General features: G+C 38.3%; 2 protein-coding genes across 3 annotated transcripts in view; one reads left to right on the forward strand and one right to left on the reverse strand.

The window, feature by feature from the left end:
* LOC143862638 (26S proteasome non-ATPase regulatory subunit 1 homolog A-like) overlaps positions 1-13,203 on the forward strand; it is a 36,613-nt gene extending 23,410 nt beyond the window's left edge. Inside the window, exons 12-14 of the mRNA XM_077373699.1 lie at positions 676-908; positions 1,186-1,702; positions 12,425-13,203. Coding sequence (XP_077229814.1) covers positions 676-908; positions 1,186-1,702; positions 12,425-12,751 — 1,077 coding nt within the window. The 3' untranslated portion in view covers positions 12,752-13,203. The remainder of the gene's footprint in view (positions 1-675; positions 909-1,185; positions 1,703-12,424) is intronic.
* Positions 13,204-16,113: 2,910 nt separating this feature from the next.
* On the reverse strand, positions 16,114-18,562 carry LOC143862639 (transcription factor FAMA-like). Of its 2 annotated transcripts, XM_077373701.1 has the most exons (4): positions 18,246-18,562; positions 17,619-18,149; positions 16,616-17,041; positions 16,114-16,312 (listed from the first exon to the last, which is right to left on the reverse strand). In XM_077373701.1, the coding sequence occupies exons 1-4, from the start codon at positions 18,270-18,272 to the stop codon at positions 16,226-16,228; spliced, it is 1,071 nt and encodes a 356-aa protein (XP_077229816.1). In that variant the 5' UTR covers positions 18,273-18,562; the 3' UTR covers positions 16,114-16,225. The 2 variants fall into 2 exon arrangements, with proteins under 2 accessions (XP_077229816.1, XP_077229815.1); XM_077373700.1 differs by having other exon boundaries at positions 17,619-18,562.
* Between the last annotated feature and the right edge of the window lie 262 nt (positions 18,563-18,824).

Below are 18,824 nucleotides of genomic sequence, written 5' to 3' on the forward strand. Positions count from 1 at the left end.
TTGTTTTGGAAAATGACCAATAGAATATATTGAATATAATATTGCAATAAGAGTGTTTAGGGTTTTAGGTTTATGGGAGGCAATATACAAGCAAATATTAGTTAAAGAAGAGTTTATAATAAAGGAAGAGTTAATAGTAAAAGAGATAAGCACAATATTCAATAATAAAAATTAAATGTCACCCTTGACACGATCAAAAAATGTGTTGACATGCCCACACTAAGTTTGACACTTCTCGCAGTACATTAAAAGTGTCGAAAGGAGTGTCAACACGTATGGACATTGGACACGACACAAAATGAATTCAAAGTGTCAGCTAAATTGGTACCCATTCTCTCCAATTATTCTATTTGTTCTGGAGACTCTGGGTCATGTCTGAGTATGAGTTAATTGACACCAATATTAGAAGAGCAAAACTAGATGCAAGATTGAAATGGAAGAAGCATAAGATTAAAGCATTCACCGGGGATGAAAGAAGGGTCCGACGTTCACTGAGGACGAAAGAAGAGTCTGTGATTCTGCCATTTCAAGTTGACGTTTGTTTCTCACGATAACAATAGCTGTACTCAGTTTACATATTGGCTGGCTTCAATGTATGCCTAGTGCAACATGCTAGGTTGCACCATCCTATTATTTCTATTCTAGTTCTTACCATTCTCTGTTATAAATTGGCAGACACCAAGAATTGTTTCCTTGCTCTCTGAGTCATACAACCCACATGTTCGGTATGGTGCGGCTCTGGCAGTTGGCATTTCCTGTGCAGGTACTGGTTTGAGTGAAGCCATTTCTTTGCTGGAGCCTCTTACTTCGGATGTTATCGATTTTGTTCGTCAGGGGGCTCTCATAGCAATGGCTATGGTCATGGTACAGACTAATGAAGCTTCTGATTCCCGTGTGGGAACATTCAGGTATTGATTTTACATACTGTGACTCTCCATCCCTTGAGGAATGATAGAATGAAGGGCGCCCTTGCAAAAATCAGCTTCAAGGGTGCCCCTATTGGTTGATTTCAGCAAAGTGCATTTATGGATGGCGCCGGAAAAAGTGGAAACAGTTGACTTTGCTGAAATCAACCAATAAGGGCGCCCTTGAAGCTGATTTTTACAAAGGCACCCTTCATTCTATCATTCCTCCCTTCCCTTCATTCTTCATTCAGTTATCTTATAGTTGCAATTTTTGTTTCAGGCGCCAACTGGAGAAAATAGTTCTTGATAAGCATGAGGATACAATGAGCAAGATGGGCGCAATTCTGGCGTCTGGTATTCTTGATGCTGGTGGAAGGAATGTGACCATCAGGTTGCTTTCTAAAACTAAGCATGATAAGATAACTGCGGTTGTTGGGCTTGCAGTATTCAGTCAGTTTTGGTATTGGTACCCCCTTATCTATTTTGTAAGCCTCGCCTTCTCTCCTACTGCTTTGATTGGACTCAACTATGATCTAAAAGTTCCAAGATTTGAGTTCTTATCACATGCCAAACCATCCCTGTTTGAGTATCCTCGCCCTACAACTCCACCAGCTACAACATCAACAGTTAAGCTACCTACTGCCATTTTATCAACATCTGCAAAAGCGAAATCTAGGGCTAAGAAGGAGGCAGATCAGAAGGCCAGCACAGAAAAATTATCCAATGAAGGTGCCTCAATTGGTTCTAGTTCAGGGAAGGGCCCTAAGTCCACTGACAAGGAGGGTGAATCCATGCAGGTAGATTTATACTTTTTACTTTCTTCTCCAAAAGAGCCTACATCTAACCTGTGAGAATGCATGATCTACCCTATATATACACACTTTTTTTTTGAATGGCAATATACACTCTTCTTTTTACATACTAAAATTTATTTATTCTTTACTTACCCTAGATATATAACATGAATGCTCCAATCTATAAGTTTATAGTTATACTAATGATAGACGGAGTTGAGCTGTGTGAAAATCCAGTTACATGTTTTGCACTTTGGATTTTGTTAAATTTCTGCTAAATTTAGCCGAATGCATGTGTTTGTGTTTTTCTTTCATGAGGTTATTATTGGTAACAATGGCATTTTTGTAATTAATGATGCCTTTCAGTGTCCCATTGGGCAAATAGTCAAAGGCTGTTTGAACATATGCTCGGAAGAAGAATAAATGGGAAATAAGTTTTGGTCCACCTGGAAGCTGTGCCGATGTGTCATCATGATGCTTAATGATGTCAGATAGGGCTGGCAATGGGGCGGGTCGGGGCCGGATGTTGGGGTCCCCTACTCCTTCCCCCCTGCGGGGAATTTCCCCCCTCCCCTTCCCCTCCCCAGTGCGGGGATGGTGAGAATCCCCCTCCCCTCCCCGCGGGGAATATCTAATCCCCTTCCCCTCCCCGCATCCTTCGGGGACAAAATCCCCGCCCCGCCCCAACATCACCCCCTCTTTAGTCATTGATACACTAATGCTGGGTGTCCCTAATCAACTTGATGCAATTTCAATATATAAAAATGTTATAAACTAACATACTTAGAGACGAAGGAGATATATTTCTTACTCTTCAGAAGATAGCAAAATCCCTTGAAGTACTGACTTGAGTGCCCTCGCAGCAGTCGCACCAACAGGCGTTATAAACCCAAATAGATGGTAACTCGGTTCACCCTACAGATAAGTCGTAAAAACAAGAATAATTAATAGCAGTCCAACAAAAAATGAAAAAATGACAAAGCTTCAAAATCATTAAATCTTCCCACCACTAGCCTGCTGAAATTCATCTGCATAGCAAGTTCTAATCAAATACTTATTTTCTATTGATGAAGATCAAATTCCAAAAGTAAAACAAAAAAGAGCAAATTGCAAAAGTAAAACAAAAAAGGCTTACCTCTATTCCTGGATGTCATTTGATGCTATAGAGCATGGAATACTTCTCATCCAATTAAGAGTGAAAATTGATGAAAGTAAACGAACTAAGTCTCTAAAAAGACTTTATAGCATAAAGATATAATATTAACATAAACATTGTCCAATGATAGTAATAATAACACATTGTCTAATAAGTATTAAGAATAGCAAAAAGATATAAACCAACTCCACATTATCCAAAAAACAAAACACGACATTGTCCAAAAAGAACACCACATTGTCCAAAAAGAACATCATATTTTATCCACAAACAATACAACATTGTCCATAGCTTTCCTCTCCACGAGTCACTCTATACTTCCCCCCCTTGTCCACAGTCTCCGCTTACCTAATAAGCAAAACAAAAAGAAATTAGTTCATCTAATAATAAGCTGTCAATATCATAAAAGTGACAAAAAACTTTAATAGTTATGTATATTATAGTACCTCATCATCAACATCATTATCCTCAAAAATGGTGCAATACTGCTGATCATTTGCAGAACAAGAATCTTGGCCTAACATAAACAAATACATTAAAGACTAATACAACATCATTAAATAATTAAATAAATATTTGATTTGACCATTCAAAAAATAATAATAAATATTTAATGAGATTACCTTGTATCTCAGCCCACAACCAATTTTGAGAACACATTAATGCCTCTAATGTTTCAGGATGAAGGCTATTGCGATGTGGACTCACTACCCTCCCACCTGTGCTAAAAGCTGACTCGGAAGCAACTGTAGAAACAAGGATCGCAAGAATATCTCTAGCAATCATCTGTAAGATGGGATACTTAGGTCCATTCGATTTCCACCAAGCCAACACATCGAAATCAGGAGTTCTAGGCAAAACTTTTTCCTCTAAGTAATGGTCCAATTCTGACTTTCCTTCGTTATTATTTACTTCTTGTTCCATAAAGATGTCATACTCCTCAAGATAATCCGAAGGATTGTGAACATTGCGTTGAGAAGAAGATGAACCATAGGCTTGATAATGTCCTTAGATTGATACTCCCATAGCATATCATAACAAAATTTTCGAATTCTCCCAATTTCATCTTTAGAACCATCTCCATAAAAATCTTAGGAAAGAAAAAATTTAGCAACCCCATCTTATATCTTGGGTCTAAAACAATTGCTACTCCCATAATACCGTGAATGACACTTCAATATTTATCAAATTTATCACGCATTTTTTTTGCCATCTTTTCTATAACATCTTTTCCACATATGACCCACTTGGATAACTCAATTTTCAGCTTACAAATTATTGGAAAATAAATATTTGCAGTGAGATACTGTGTTTCGGAGAATGGAAGTGTTGAAGTGTAAAAAATTGTAACTTTTCACAAATTTCTTGTGCCATCTCCCATTCATCCTCACTTGGCAAACATTTATATTGTGCCTCCCGTTGCTTTAAACGATAGAATACTTCTCTATATATCAAAGCAGTTTCAAGCATTAAATATGTTGAGTTCCAACGGGTCTTGCAATCAAGAGCCAACTTCTTACTACTTGGAATGCACAATTGGCGCGATGCTTCTTCAAATCTTTGCACTCTTTTAGGTGATGCACTCCAATAATCGACGCTTTCACGAATTTTCTCGATTGCTTCCCTTATCACCGATAAGCCGTCTTGTACAATTAAATTCAAAATGTGTGCACAACACCGCATATGGAACAATGTACCATCTAACATTAGCCTATTCCTTGGAAGCTTAATCAATATATCATCAATAAGTGCATCATTAATAGTGCAATTATCAACCGTCAAAGTTGATAACTTCCTATCAATATTCCACTTATAAAAGGAATCCACCAACACCGCAGAAAGGATTTCCTTAGTATGTGGACAAGGCACATATGCAAACCTAAAATATAACATTAAAAAGAATGCAATATTATAAGTAAAACAAGAATTATAAAAATATGAATTATAAAAAGTAAAAAATTTGAATAAGATAATACCTTATGATTCGACTTTGCAACACCCACGAGTTATCAATGAAGTGTGTTGTAATAATCATATATCCCCTGTTTTGATTATTTGCAGTCCACATGTCACAAATGATGGCAACTCTACGTTGATTTTTGTTTAACAATTTCATTGTCTTCTCCTTCTCAATGTCGTAAATGTTCAAAATGTCCTTCTTAATAGTGTTCCTCGAAACAACCTTGAGCAAAGGTTGAATAGAGTTGCAAAATCTTCGAAACCCATAGTGATGGACCATAGAAAGAGGATATTCATGCAAAATAATCATAGTTCCAAGATCCTTCCTCCCTTTCTCTTGATCAAAATGGTAAGTAGTCAATGTCATTTTCTTATCCTCATACTACTGGGATCCAGCAAGTATCATTTGTCCTACATCATGATACTTTCGCCTTGGACAAATTCTATAATGATCATGCAAATGCTTTGTTCCATTCTTTGCACCACCAACAAGCTTTCTACTACAATAGTTACACTCCACTTTATCCTTCCCATCAACTTTTACTTTCTTGAAGTGCTGCCATACAACTGATGGAGACCTCCCAAGAGCTTCATTAGGACGTGATGGCACATGAGGTTTATCATCAGATCTGGGTGTAATATTGGGAGTACTTGAACAAGGGGTATCAAAATCTGCCGAATCAAGAAATTTGTGGATTGAGATATTTGTTGGAGCTTCAGAGATTTGTTGATTGCTACCATCTTCTGACCTTTTTCTTTTAGAATGTAAAGGGCTTTGATTACCCTCAGGAGATGACATTTTCCAACCTAAGAGAATGAGCATTTAAAATTATGAATTAAAATTAAGGGCCATCATTACGCATCGACGAAATCATTAGCACTCCTAGAAATATGAACAAAAGAAATATTACTACCCTTAAACAATTAAACAATTATCTTATCTCCTCTTCATGGGCCATCACTAATTCACTATTACCTTTCACTCCACAGAGTGATATTAGAGAGGTATTTATCCACCTCATCAAGATCACCTTTCATTTTATATTTTGACAACATATTGTTAGTCCAAAACCCTCTTCCTCGAAAAAAATACACGCAAAAAAACAGAGATCAGAACCCTAGATCTAGGAAAAAAATCCAAAAAAAATATATTTACATCCACATAGAACACGGATCCGAAACCTACATCAAGGGAAAAATATTTACATGCAACAAAAATACAGATCCGAACCCTAAAGCACAAGGAACCCATGAAGAGGTCCCAAAAAACCCAGATCAGAACTATGAAGAGGTAAAAAATACAGATCCGAACCATGAAGAACCCTCAGATTCACAAATCCCAAGTTCCCAACCACAGAAATGAGAGTTCTTCAAAGGGATCCAAAACCCCTCTGCAAAACCAAAAAAATACCTCAAGCTGAAACCCTAGTTGTAGAAACCTTGTTTTTTATTTTTAAAAATAAAACCTAGTTGAAACCCTAAAATACAGAGAAGATACAGAGAGAGCTGAGAATGAGAGAGTTGCAGGAAAAAACCCAAATACAAAGAACAAAATGTGTCGCCCCACCCCCCCCAAAAAAAAAAACAGAGCATTGAAGAGAGAGAGAGAGAGAGAGAGAGAGAGAGAGAGAGACCACATACCTTGCCAGATATAGCGTGGTTGCCGAGAGGAGAAGCCGACGGAGGGCTCGAGCTCGACGGAGGTCTCTTCTGGGAGAGAGGAGGTCGAAAAAAAGAGGACGATAGAGTTTCTTTCGTGGGAAGGAAACCCTAACCAAAATAAAAATGCAATTTATTTTGGCTACCAATGTTGGCACTACGATTTTTTGATAATTGCATACACTCAGCTTGTCTTTCTTATTTCAACATCTGTCAAAAGGTTATTATAGTTCCCAAAATGCTCTTGGAAGCAAATTAAAAGGAAAAGACAAGCTAAGTTTATGTTTGGGGAATCTTGTAGCCGATCCACAGAGTTTCTAGTAGTTTTCCTATAAAAAAAATACAAAAAAAATGGCATTGATTAACGGGGCGGGGTGGGGCGGGGCGGAGTGGGGCAGGGACAACTCCATCCCCTTCCCCTCCCCGCACTGGGGAATTTTTAAAATCCCCTTCGCCTTCCCCTCTCAAATCAGGGAATCCCCGCCCCAAACGGGGCGGGGCGGGGCGGATCCCCGCTTTTTCGGGTGAAATTGCCAGCCCTAATGTCAGATGGGCTCCCATCAACATAAAAAAGAGCTGGGAGTTTGCCCATTCCCATCTTGGCTAACAATCTTTATTTTGATTGTCTAGATGAAGGTAAAGCTGAAGAAATTGAGGAAGAAACTCATTTATCAATCAAGATTTCCAGTGGAGGGATTCAGGAAAGAGTTAACTTCTTGAATTAATGTTTTATGGGAAGAATTAGAGCGTAGGTGAAAATGGAAGAGTGTATCATTAGGTGGAAAAATGATGGAAGATAATCCTACCATTTACCCCTAAGAAAATCAGTAGTAATAGAGTGTTATTCCCACTGGAATAGGAAGTGGAAGCTCGTTGAATTTGTAAAGCAGAGATCTTAGGGGAAGAATGATATGTTTCAAATAGGCAATTAGTTGGGCAACATTAATGTTTTTTTTTGTGGGTGGGTTGAAGAGCGTGACCGAAGCCCCTTTTTGGTTGGGAATCCGCCCCTTTTGGTTCGAACTGCATGATATTATGGAGACTTGTTCCATGTTCTTTCTTTTGACATTTGGAATGAGCGTAACGACCAGATATTTCAAGAAAGTAGCAAGTCGATCAGAATTTTTTTAATGAAAATTAATCTTGATCTATTGCTTTGGACGAAGAATAAAATGGCTGTTAAGGTGATACACTTGAGTATCACCTTAAGCAATTGGACGATGATTAGTTGGGAAAGGAATTCCAAGCATAAATCGTCACCACGTTAGTTAGCACCATCAGTAAACATCATTAACCTCCACATTGGTGGTAGGTCCAAAAGAAACTCTAACCCGCAAATATTGGTGGCTTCTTTAGGAACCACCTAGGCGTGGTTCTCAAGCGCTTTTTTGGGCCTTGTGGTGCAACGAATACAGCCGAAATTGATGTGATCCTAGGCTCTATCGGGAATTTTACCGAACACTTGATGGGTGCTAGATGAATTTACCTAAGGCATTTAATTAAGGGAGGCTCAAAGTAAATTTTTATCGAACACTTGGGGGGGCTGAAATTGAATGTGCCAAGACGAAGGGAGAGAAAGGAAATAAGGAATCAAGTTCGACAAAATGAAATCAAGACCAAGAGAAGAGATAAGAGGAAGATGAAAAGCGATCAAGATCAAGAAAAGAGATTAAAATTATGAAGAGGATAAGAAGAGCAGTTTATAAACCCAACCGGGAAGGGTGAGAAAAGTGATGGGAGAAAAGAGAAGGGGAAGATGAAGAAACAGAGAAAGATGAGTTTACGGATAGAAAATTGACCTAATATGAAGCATCACACTTCAAAAGGCATAAGAAAGAGAGAGGGGGGGAGATACTTCAAATCTGTTTCGTTCCATTGCATAGCCTTTTTGAAAAGTGCCACGAGGCTATGTAATAAGAAAAGAAAAGGAACTAGAAAGCTCTAAAACCCTAAATAAAAACCTAATACTTTGGACTAAAATATCCTCTAATGACTTAAATTTTCGTAATACATATCTGAGCCCTATTTTAAACACTCATAACTCAAAGAACATAAGTGATTTTGATGGGAAAAGACTGTAATACCCCTCCTATAACTTAAAGGACTTAAAAACACCTAAAAGACACATAAAATTAGAATATGGGCCCTTGGAAACTTTCTAGCATCATATCAGAAATCCGGGACTATTGTACGATCATTAGCCCTAGCTTCTCGCATATCTTTAGGTCGGCAAATGAAAAGGCAGATGAGCTAGAGATGGTGGGAGTGGGTTGCAACCGAGTAACAGAGAATTATTCCACTGGGTCTCTGGACAGTTAGGTTGCATTTAGGGGCTTTTGTTTTCATTTCAATCTCTATATTTGTAACTTGTTTTCTGTAGGGGTACACCTTGTCCCTTCCACCCATTGGCTATGCTTATTTTCAATTAATAAAGTCACTGTTATAAAAAAAAATTAAAATATGGGCCCAAGAATGGTCCCCATTAGAAATGGATGCTATATCCCTATTTACGTGATTGCGGATATTTAAGGACTTTTTGTTTGTTCGTGTATGATTTCTTGGTTTAAGGGACTATATGAAGGCCCTTGGTGTCTTGCTCAGATCATCCTTGAGATAGTTGATCTTTGTGCGGTGATCGAACCCCAACTTGTCGGAAACTCCTTGGGCGGGTGGGAAACCCGTTTCCCCTAAAACGCGTTTCTGGCGGGTGGGAAACTCGATTCCCTTAAAATGTGTTTCCCGCGTTTTGGAAATGTTTCCAAAACATGATAAGAAAAAATTGGACAAATGTTTCTGAATCGCATGGAAAACATATGAGAAACTTATGTAAATCATGTGTGAAACGTGTGATAAACGTATGCAACGCTCGTAGAAAATGCATGTGAAACATGTAAGAAACATGTGTGGAACTTACGAAAATCATTTTGGAGAAAACACATCAAAAATTGTGGAATAGATATTAAACAAGAAAAGAATAGCATATATTGTAATAAAAATAAAAATAAGAAAAATTCAAATAGAAAATTGAAATTAACAAAATTTAAATCTATAAAACAACATATTTCGTGTTTTCCTTGTGTTTCATTTGTGTTTTTTCTATGATTTTCTTTCTTTTTCTTGTTTCTCGTTTCCCTGATATTTTTTTTCATGCGTTTTTTCGTTTCGTTTCCCGAATTTGTTTCCCACCCTGGTAATCACCGGATACGAGTGGCAAATGAAGAAGCATATGTTTTGGCTAAGAAAGATATTGTTTGTGTTTTTTTTTCTATTAGTAATTGTTTCCCTATTGGCTAACCTTTTTTATTTCTTTTATGTATACTTTGTAGGGACATCTCGTCTTCTCTTTGCATCTTTTTTGCTATAAATGTAAATTACCTTTTCAAAAGGAAAAAAATTCTTTTGTGGCAACTCAGATTTGATGGCACCAAAGAGAGCTGGTCCACCTGAAGAGGATTTGAATGTTAGCGTTCTTTGACATTTCATTCGACCAAATTAATAGGGGAAATGCCACTGTGTTTATCATTGACTTAGAGGCCTACCCAGTTTTATCCTCTAAAAGCAATACAAAATGCCATTGTGTTTTTTTTAGCACGGCTTTAAATTTCCACCAAAACTGGCACGAAGCAACCGAAATGCTACCGTTTCCATCCCCGCCGAAACCGAAACCGTAACGAACGAAATGCATAAACCGAAATCCTAAATGTAATAGTGGTATGCTATATTAGCGTATACTATATTATCTATTTATATATATATTTTTTGAAAATTGACAAATATATTCATACCAGCAAAATTACAATGGGGACCAGTAGTCCCACTAGATTTGCATAGTATGAAATATGAATTGCATGTTTCTCTCTTCTCTATGTCTTGTGGCCTTCAATAATGTTCCTTTGCATGTTCGCTTGCTTGGGATGCTTGAATGTGAGCTCCACCTTGATTGAACTATCAAGGGATGATTGATCCAAGTATGCTTTAGGTCCTTTGACATGTGTTTGGCTCATCCTCAAGCTTTGGCCGTAGTATAGTGATTGTGCTAGCACGAATCAAACCTGTGAATAGCATGTCTATAGCAAAACACTCAAGGCAATTTATTAGTCCTTAAGACTTAATCAATTTGAGTTTGTTAATCATCAAAACAAGGAAGAGATGAACCTGTGGTGACCCTTGCTAACACAATATTTTCTTGTTCATTTTTTTTGAATGATCGCCAATTTTATTAAAACAAGAAGACCGAGATGGTCAGATTACAAAGGTGAAGACATAACATTGCAAAGCGCTAAAGACAGAGCAAAATACATTAAGGAGGTAAAGAATCCAAAAGATCCAAGGCTTCTTTCGACACCCCCAATCTAGTCAAGTTGTCTGCCACCTTGTTGGCCGATCTCTGGATAAGCAAGAAGTATAGAGTCAAATATTTGGTACCGTCGAAAATCTCATCGAAGAATCTGACGAACCTCCATGGATTCTTATGCTGACCTCTAAGCCATGAGATGACGGTCAGTGAGTCACCCTCTGTTGTGCATGTCTAAATATTTATATGAACTACAGGTGAAATTTGTTTGCATAAGATGAGTGTAACAGAGATGTGAATGCTTAGATGGATGTGCGGCCGCAGAGGGTTAGATAGAATTAAAAATGAAGACATTCATAAAAAGGTGGGGGTTATCACCAATTGAGGAGAAGATGAGAGAGCACCGCTTAAGATGGTCTGGACATATCCAACGCAGGCCTTTGGATGCTCCGGTGAGAAGTGGTGACTTGTGCCAAATTGATGGAGTTAAAAGAGGTAGGGGCAGACCGAAAACAACTTGGGCAGAAACAGTGAGGAAAGACATGATAGCTAGGAACATGACAGAGAACATGACCTTGGATAGGATAGAATGGAAGAAAATGATCCACGTAGAAGAACCCAACTAGAGCCAGGATTAGAGCTGAATAGATTCCTTTCACATTCTTGGTGAAAATTTTCTAAAGGATTCATTTAGCGGACCCCAACTAGTTTGGGACAAAGGCTTTGTTGAGTTGAGTTGAGTTGACATGTGGAATTTGTTATGTACTAAATTATCAGACAGACATGACAATGCATATCTCTCGCATTTCATGAGGTGTAATCTTTAAATTCTAACAGTTGCATATGTTTCCAAATGTTTCCTTGATTTACCGAATTTCCAACCGAAATCGAAATGTTTTTGTTTTTGTGGTGACTGAAACCGAAACGAAATTTAAAACCTTCTTGTTGAGATCATTACCTTTCACAAAGAAATAGGTTAGTAACCTGGGTTACTTGTTGACTAATTTCCTTGAGGTATTGTGATTCTAATGCTAGTTTATGGAAAACTCCATACTTTATATTACTTCTCTGGAAGTGTGTATAGTTTCTTTCCCTTTATCCGGTCCTCGTTTGTTATGTAAACTCCAGAAAGGATAGATTTGTTGAAAAATGCATGATTGCTGAAAATTTGTGTGCATGTGTGCGTGCGGGGGCGCGTGTGCATGTGTGCGTGCGGCCGGGTGTGTGCATGTTTGCGTGCGTGACTTTCAATTGGCCCATTCACTGCTACCGGTGTTAACCTAGCTGACCATGTATTACTCTTTTTTATTTTACTTACGTACTTCCAATGTAGGGCCTTCAAAACTCAGAGCGAAGCGCTATGCCTTTGTTAAAGCCAGTTTTGTTGTGCACTAGAAACCTAAGTACCTAACTACTAATTCCAGTGTATGGCCTTCAAAACTCACAGCGAAGTGCTATGCCTCTGCTAAAGCCAGCTTTGTTTTGCACTAGAAACCTAAGTACGTAACTACTAAAATCTGTGAACCCAATGCATCTCTGCTGGGGTTGTCAGACGGGCATCAGGACATGCATAAGATCTGAGAAAATGCTTTGTATTTTCTACTTTAGTTACCTTGTTTCAACTGTAAATTAATGGGTAAGATATTCTATTTTTCAGGTGGATACCCCATCAGAAAAGAAGGTGGAAGCCGAACCTTCTTTCGAAATTCTGACAAACCCTGCTAGGGTGGTTCCTGCTCAGGAGAAGTTTGTCAAGTTTCTAGAGGAAAGCAGATACGTGCCCGTGAAATCCGCCCCATCTGGGTTCGTTCTCTTAAGGGATCTGCGGCCCACAGAACCAGAGGTACTGGCTCTCACAGATGCCCCGTCTTCTATGGTCTCACCTGCAGGAGGTGGATCGACTACAGCTCAGCAGGGGGCGGCCTCGGCCATGGCTGTGGATGAGGAGCCTCAGCCACCACAGCCCTTTGAGTACACCTCATGATTGGTGGGTTTGAAGTTTGAACAGGTACATTTATTTTTTTTGGGTTCTTCCAGGAAAAAAGGGCTACATGGAGAAAGAAAATGAATGTCCTCAGAGCAGAACAGTTTTTACTTTGATTGTGGCGTGGGAAGGGAGGGAGGGGAGGCAAACAGAGGCCTGTTTGTTGTTATTATTATCGGCACACGGTTATGGTCCTTTCAATTGGTGTTTGTGCCATTTCTCACTTGCAGCAAAGTGAAGAGCGACGATGTTCGCGGTGGCTGTTTCTTTTTTTTATTCACTTATCCCTCCCTCTCCCTCCCCTTGTAAGTTGTAACATTAAGGACAACAAAGACACGGATCTAGCTCTTTAGAGGGCTTTGTATGAGAGTCCTGATAATTTAAATTTCACAAAACTGATACAAAAACCTGCAGGGGAACTCTTTTTTATTTGATTCAAGTTTGTTTTTTTTTTTAAATGAGTAATGATATCTGCACTCCCTCTTGATAATGTCACTCCTTTATTAACTACAACTATGATTGGCTGTTCGATGGCATTTTGAAATTTGGAACAGCCTTAACCACTTCTTTCCTTGGACCCCAAATAGGTCATATGACTGGTGATTTGCCTTTATAGAAACAGTGTGAGAGGATCATGTGTGCTACATTGGCCCATCGGGGCAAGCAGTGTGTTTGGTTGGCTTTTAGCTTATACAAATTACAAAACGATGGATGTGGTAGTGCGTGATCTCATTGAAGTACTATGAGTTCTGAACAGTGGGTCCCACCATCGACTAATCGGAACCATCCATCTCATAATCCTAGTCCTTGCTTTGGATCTCGTATGTCCAAAAAATCATGGCAATCATGCAATCCTGACATCCAAAAATGTGTCAAGAGATGGAGAAATCACGTGTAATTACGCCGATCCAACCTTTGAGATATTGCATTGAAGCTTGCTTTTGGAAACTAAATTCTTCTCTCCTGAATCTAGCGAGCCTTTAAAACTGTGTTCCTCATTCTATTCAATTTATTGGGCTTCCAAAGTTAGATTATTGGTGATTTCCAAAGCTGAATTCTCCTCTTTCTAAATTGATTGGAAGCGAGTTTCTTGCCCGTTTACTCTTAGGCAGCATATTCAATTTTGGAGATGTGGAGATGTGGGTTCCATCATGAATGGTACTTGGACCAAAAATCACAACGACAACGATGATCCTAATTCTCTGATTGTTGGCCTATAAACGAATGCTTGAGACCCTGCTTATTTTGGATTTTGAGAATTGATTCTGAGCCCAAAACTGATTATTGGACTCAAATTTCCAATAATCAGTTTTGGGCTCAAAATCCAAAATGAACAGGATCTGAGAAAACACGATTCATGTTCAACAAGGAGAAATCCGTCCATGAAATGGTTGTTTGACAACGGTAGAAGGACTTCCTTTTGACTTGTTTTGATCACACTTCTCCACTTGATATTGGAGTGACCCCTAATTCCTAGGGTCCGTCTGGCTGCACCTAATATAGAAGTAGAAGGGATATGGATTCCCATTTCTGTACTTTCCATTTTCTTTTGAATTTAGAGGTAAGTCACACAGTACAAAAATGGCTTGCCTATGGCAAATTTACAGCATACGAGGGCCCTAGAGGTCCATGAGCTGCTGACTTTTCTTTTTTTTACTTCCTCAATGGTCAAACTTATATTTGATTACAACATTGAAAGAAGATCTCTCCACTCTTTTTTGTTTGTCTTTTCCTAAAAATTAACACATTTTCAACTTACCATTTCTGTTTAGTCATTTCGTAAACAAATGGAGGAAATATGTGCCTGTTTCACCTCTTTTCATAAAAAAAAAGGACATATGAGCCTGTTTATTGTGAAGGACTGGGATTAATCTCACCAAATCATGTTTATTTTAATGTCATGCTTCCTGGCCCCTTTCAAAGTTCACGAGAAAGAAACGACTTCATATGAAGAAGGGGTGGTTAACCCTTTCTAAATCATAGGAACCTCAACCCTTTTATCCAACTTTTTTCTCAATGCTCATTTTAAATCTATACATGTTTTTGCCCTATCCCAACTCGAGATGATGCCAAAAGAAGCTTTTTATGTATGGTCAATGGTCCATATTCAATTTGAAAAAGTTCTTTAATGGAATGATCGACTGGCTAGGATCAACTTGTCAGTGCGAGTGCCTAGTAATTTTGGTTTGTTTTAGTGAGAACTTGCATTGTTTTGGCATTTTGTATCAGTAAAATATAGTTTTCTTGATGTTTAAGTGTAAAGTTGTTTGGGCTTAAATTAGAACTAGTAACAGGCTGCGCCAAACATCGGATAAGAAATGAATCCAAGAATAAAATATATTTTTATTCTTCATGTCTCAATGGAAGGAGGCCTACCATTTTACATGCACCCATGCATAGAATAGGCTAGGAGGGAGGGAGTGTTAGAATATGTGACATTTCACCGTTGGTTTGGATTGATATTCACCATTGTATTATCTTGGTGATAGAATAAGCAAGTTGGATAGATGAGGCTACCCGATAAAGTAGACAACTAGATTAGACTAGCAATTAGGTTAGATTAGCATGTTTCTTTCTGTATCCCTTTCCACAATCAATGCTTATCTTTCCATGTTTATCCTTTGAGTGTTTATATAGAGAGGGATGATAGACTGAAGGAGCCCTCCCTCTCTGTATAAACACTCATTAGGCTCATTGTATTTCACAATATTACTGCAATTCTCTTGATTTTATCTTGGGGAGAAAGAGTGCCTGGGTAAAGATATGTGTAGCATATGTGGACACGTTGTAGGATCTCCCACGCCTATGCCTAGATGCATGCATGTACACATTATTAAGATGGTTTGGACACTCATAGACATCGAGTTCCTTGTATAAGACTTGGTTTTTTCATCTTTCCATGGAATTTTCCCTGGCTCTCTGTTAAGAGAGACTAACCATGTTGACTTCCACGTACCATCAACAACACCAGCAAAGTATCTTTGACAGAGTACTCTAAAAGTAGTGAAATAAGAACTGCACTCCCTTTCTTTGATAATGGCACTCCTTATCTCAATCATATGAGATGTTGGACCCTTCAATAATTTAGATTATTTAAAAATAGAGGGACAATCCAAAAGGATTTGGGACCCCCCCCCGCGTGCTACCATTTCAGAACCACCCTAATAAGAACAAAATCAATTCTGACAAGTCAACCCACGGATAGATTGTACATTCAGGTTGACTTTCAACACACATACGTGCAAAACATTTTAAATCACAAAACCCATGTAGAGTCTGTCTCCAAACCTTCCACAACAGACAAATTCAAAGCAAAGACAGAAGAGCACAGACTACTTTTAACTATGAAGTAGCATCTCTTTGGTAAGTAATGGCTTTACTATATTATAGAGTACAATATAGCATAATTACACATGGTTTTACTATAGTATAGCGTACCAATAACATAATCACACGAGAGAAATAGTATTTTCATCATATGGTGCTTGCATGGATGAAGCTGAATATCTGTTGAACTGAATTCGCTATGTCCTCCGCCGTAAACCTCAATTCGCCGGCTATCTGACCATTCCATAGATTTTCAAGCATGTTAGAGAGATAGATAGTGAACTTGGGTGGGGTTAGGTTGAGCTTTTGCTAAAAAATAAATAGGAATCTACCGAACCGAACCCGATTTTATGGTAAAAGCTCAACCCGAATTCCCAAAAGTTGAGTTTTTACCATAAAATCTGTTTGGGTTAGGGTTCAAATTGATTCCTATTCATTTAATTTTTTTAGCAAAAACTCAACCAGACCTAACCCAAGTTGCACCCTTACTAAGAGAAAAATAGAGATAAAGAGATTGGAGGGTTTAGATAATGTTACCTTAACATTGAAGGAATAGAGAACAGTTTGTTCAATGGTGGTGATGTTTGTGTGGAGAATGTTGAGCTGAAGATCTTCGAGGGCTACTATTGTCTTAAGGAGCTGACCGGGACTCCTTCGAGAGAGGATCTTGATCATCGCATCGAAGCCCAAGAGCTTGACTTGGACATCGGCTATGCAAGATTTGACCTCGGCATTTTCTTCACAGAAGGCATTGTTAAATTCAAGAAACCTGATTTGATCATTAGGGAGTGGCAAGGAGGGAAAGAATGGTGGGATCATCGGCGAAGGAGAATCGCCGATAGGTAGAGGAGCGCCTTCCCCGCCAAATAATCGTCGTCGCTTTTGGGATTGTAAGCACTGAAGAAGTTGCTCCATTTCCCTTACAAACTCAATGGCACCCCCTACAATTGATGCTTGGTCACCCTGTAAATTTACACTACTTTAAAAAAAAAACACCTTTGTTCTTGTTTCTACTCAGTAGATGAATTCTCTCTCTTTTTATTTTTAGTTTCTTGTTCCTACTCATGAGCAAATTATCTCTCTTTTCCTTTTCAAAATTTTCTTCAACAGAAATACCCATTATTTTCTTCAATCAAACATTGATAAAAATCATGCAATGTCATCTCTTTGTTGATCAATTTTACATTAAAAGAACCATGAAATTTATTCTTTTTTTAAACTTCTAATTCATTTTTGAAGAGATTTCTTCGGATCCCAATCCTCCAAACCTACAATCTAAAGGTCTAAAGTCAAGGCCGTTTACCAACAAGGCAGCCAAGAGGTTGGTTCAACTTTCAATCCAGTTCTTTCTATTTTTTTATTCAATTTAAGAAAACCTAGTCTTTTTTAGATCAAAACTAACAATCTCTTATCATAATTGTTTACTCTCACAGCTTCAAAATTGAGGCAACAAAACAAACATCAAAACCCAAGTTCTTTTTATAAAGAGGGGCAGAAAGGATAAAATAAAGGAAAATTAGGGCTTTCTGTTATACATTACCCTCTGCACATATGAGCTTGGCATGAGAGACCTCAACACTCGGAGGTGTTCATTCATCAACTTCCTTCTGTTGCGTTCCACTGCGATATGAGTCATTCGTTGGCTCTCCACCTCCTCATTTGCCTTAACAGATCTCGGCCTCTTTCGTCTGTTCTTAGCATCAACACCATTATTGTTAATACTTCCTAGAAGACGAAGCCTCTCCGATGTGTTCTCGAAGACCCGAGCTTCTTCTTCCTCTCCTCTATCATCCTTTTCTTCAATAATTTTCACCCTACTCTCTATACTTGTTTTATTGAAATCAAGTGGAGGGTTTAAGGCCAACATAGATCCAAAATCAGTAAATTGCATCACATCTGAGAAGCTCAATTTTTCGAGAGATGTCGAGCTATATTGAGGATTATTTAACATGTAATCAATCATCCCAATACTGTCTTCTGAATTCTCTTCAATTCTTGGATTTAGAAGCTGAGGATGGTGGTGGTAGTATAGAGAGTAGTCCAGTTCAGTAAAACTTGATGGAAGATTTGCCTGCAACATTTCAGTTTCCAAATTAAACAGCATTTGAAATAGATCAAATGGACAAGAAAATAACAAGAGGGATAGAGATAGTAAGAGTAAGCATACTGAGTGGTTCTCTTCCTCTTTCTCCATTATATAACATGTGGGTTGACTTCATTCAGTCCATGTAAAAACAATCTATCTGGCTTTATTTTAGTACTTGACCAACAACAGTGTAAAAATCAAAAGGATTTACGTCTGGTAAATTGCTATATTTTGTGGGCAGTTAATGTAACTGGACTTTTTTTTATGGGTAATGTAATTGGATTTATCCATTCAGAATAAGAAAAAACCCACACTTGAAGATTCCAAGTAGGTTGAAACATAAGGAAAGTCATGAAACAAGAAATCAAACAAACGAATAAAACAGGCAGATGGGTGTGTGAGCTTTTGAACCTTGAAGAAGAGAGAAAATAGTGGATTGGTGGAGTGGTGAGATTTTAGGTTTATAGCAGGTTGCATGAGAGGTGAAATTTGAAAGAAGGGAAGGGAGCCTTTGGTATTAATGGAAGCAAAGATAAATTCCACCTCCTTTCACCTCCTTTATTTATGTGATTCACACACCAACAACGCTCTCTTTACCAATCTCATATCTCATGACACCTATTTAATTGCAGGTGAAGCTGATTAAATCACGTTCGCAAC

Source organism: Tasmannia lanceolata, unplaced genomic scaffold (genome assembly GCF_043159265.1).
Source record: "Tasmannia lanceolata isolate RefF3 unplaced genomic scaffold, GAP_Taslan_0.1 ptg000037l, whole genome shotgun sequence".
NCBI lineage: Eukaryota > Viridiplantae > Streptophyta > Magnoliopsida > Canellales > Winteraceae > Tasmannia > Tasmannia lanceolata.

Coding starts and splice junctions, on each gene's coding strand:
- LOC143862639 (XM_077373700.1), bottom strand. CDS start 18,272: ATGGAGAAAGAGGAAGAGAACCACTCAGTATGCTTACTCTTACTATCT. Junction 17,042..17,618: donor CAAGCTCATATGTGCAGAGG/GTAATGTATAAC, acceptor GTAAATTTACAG/GGTGACCAAGCATCAATTGT. Junction 16,313..16,615: donor TCTATTCCTTCAATGTTAAG/GTAACATTATCT, acceptor TGGAATGGTCAG/ATAGCCGGCGAATTGAGGTT.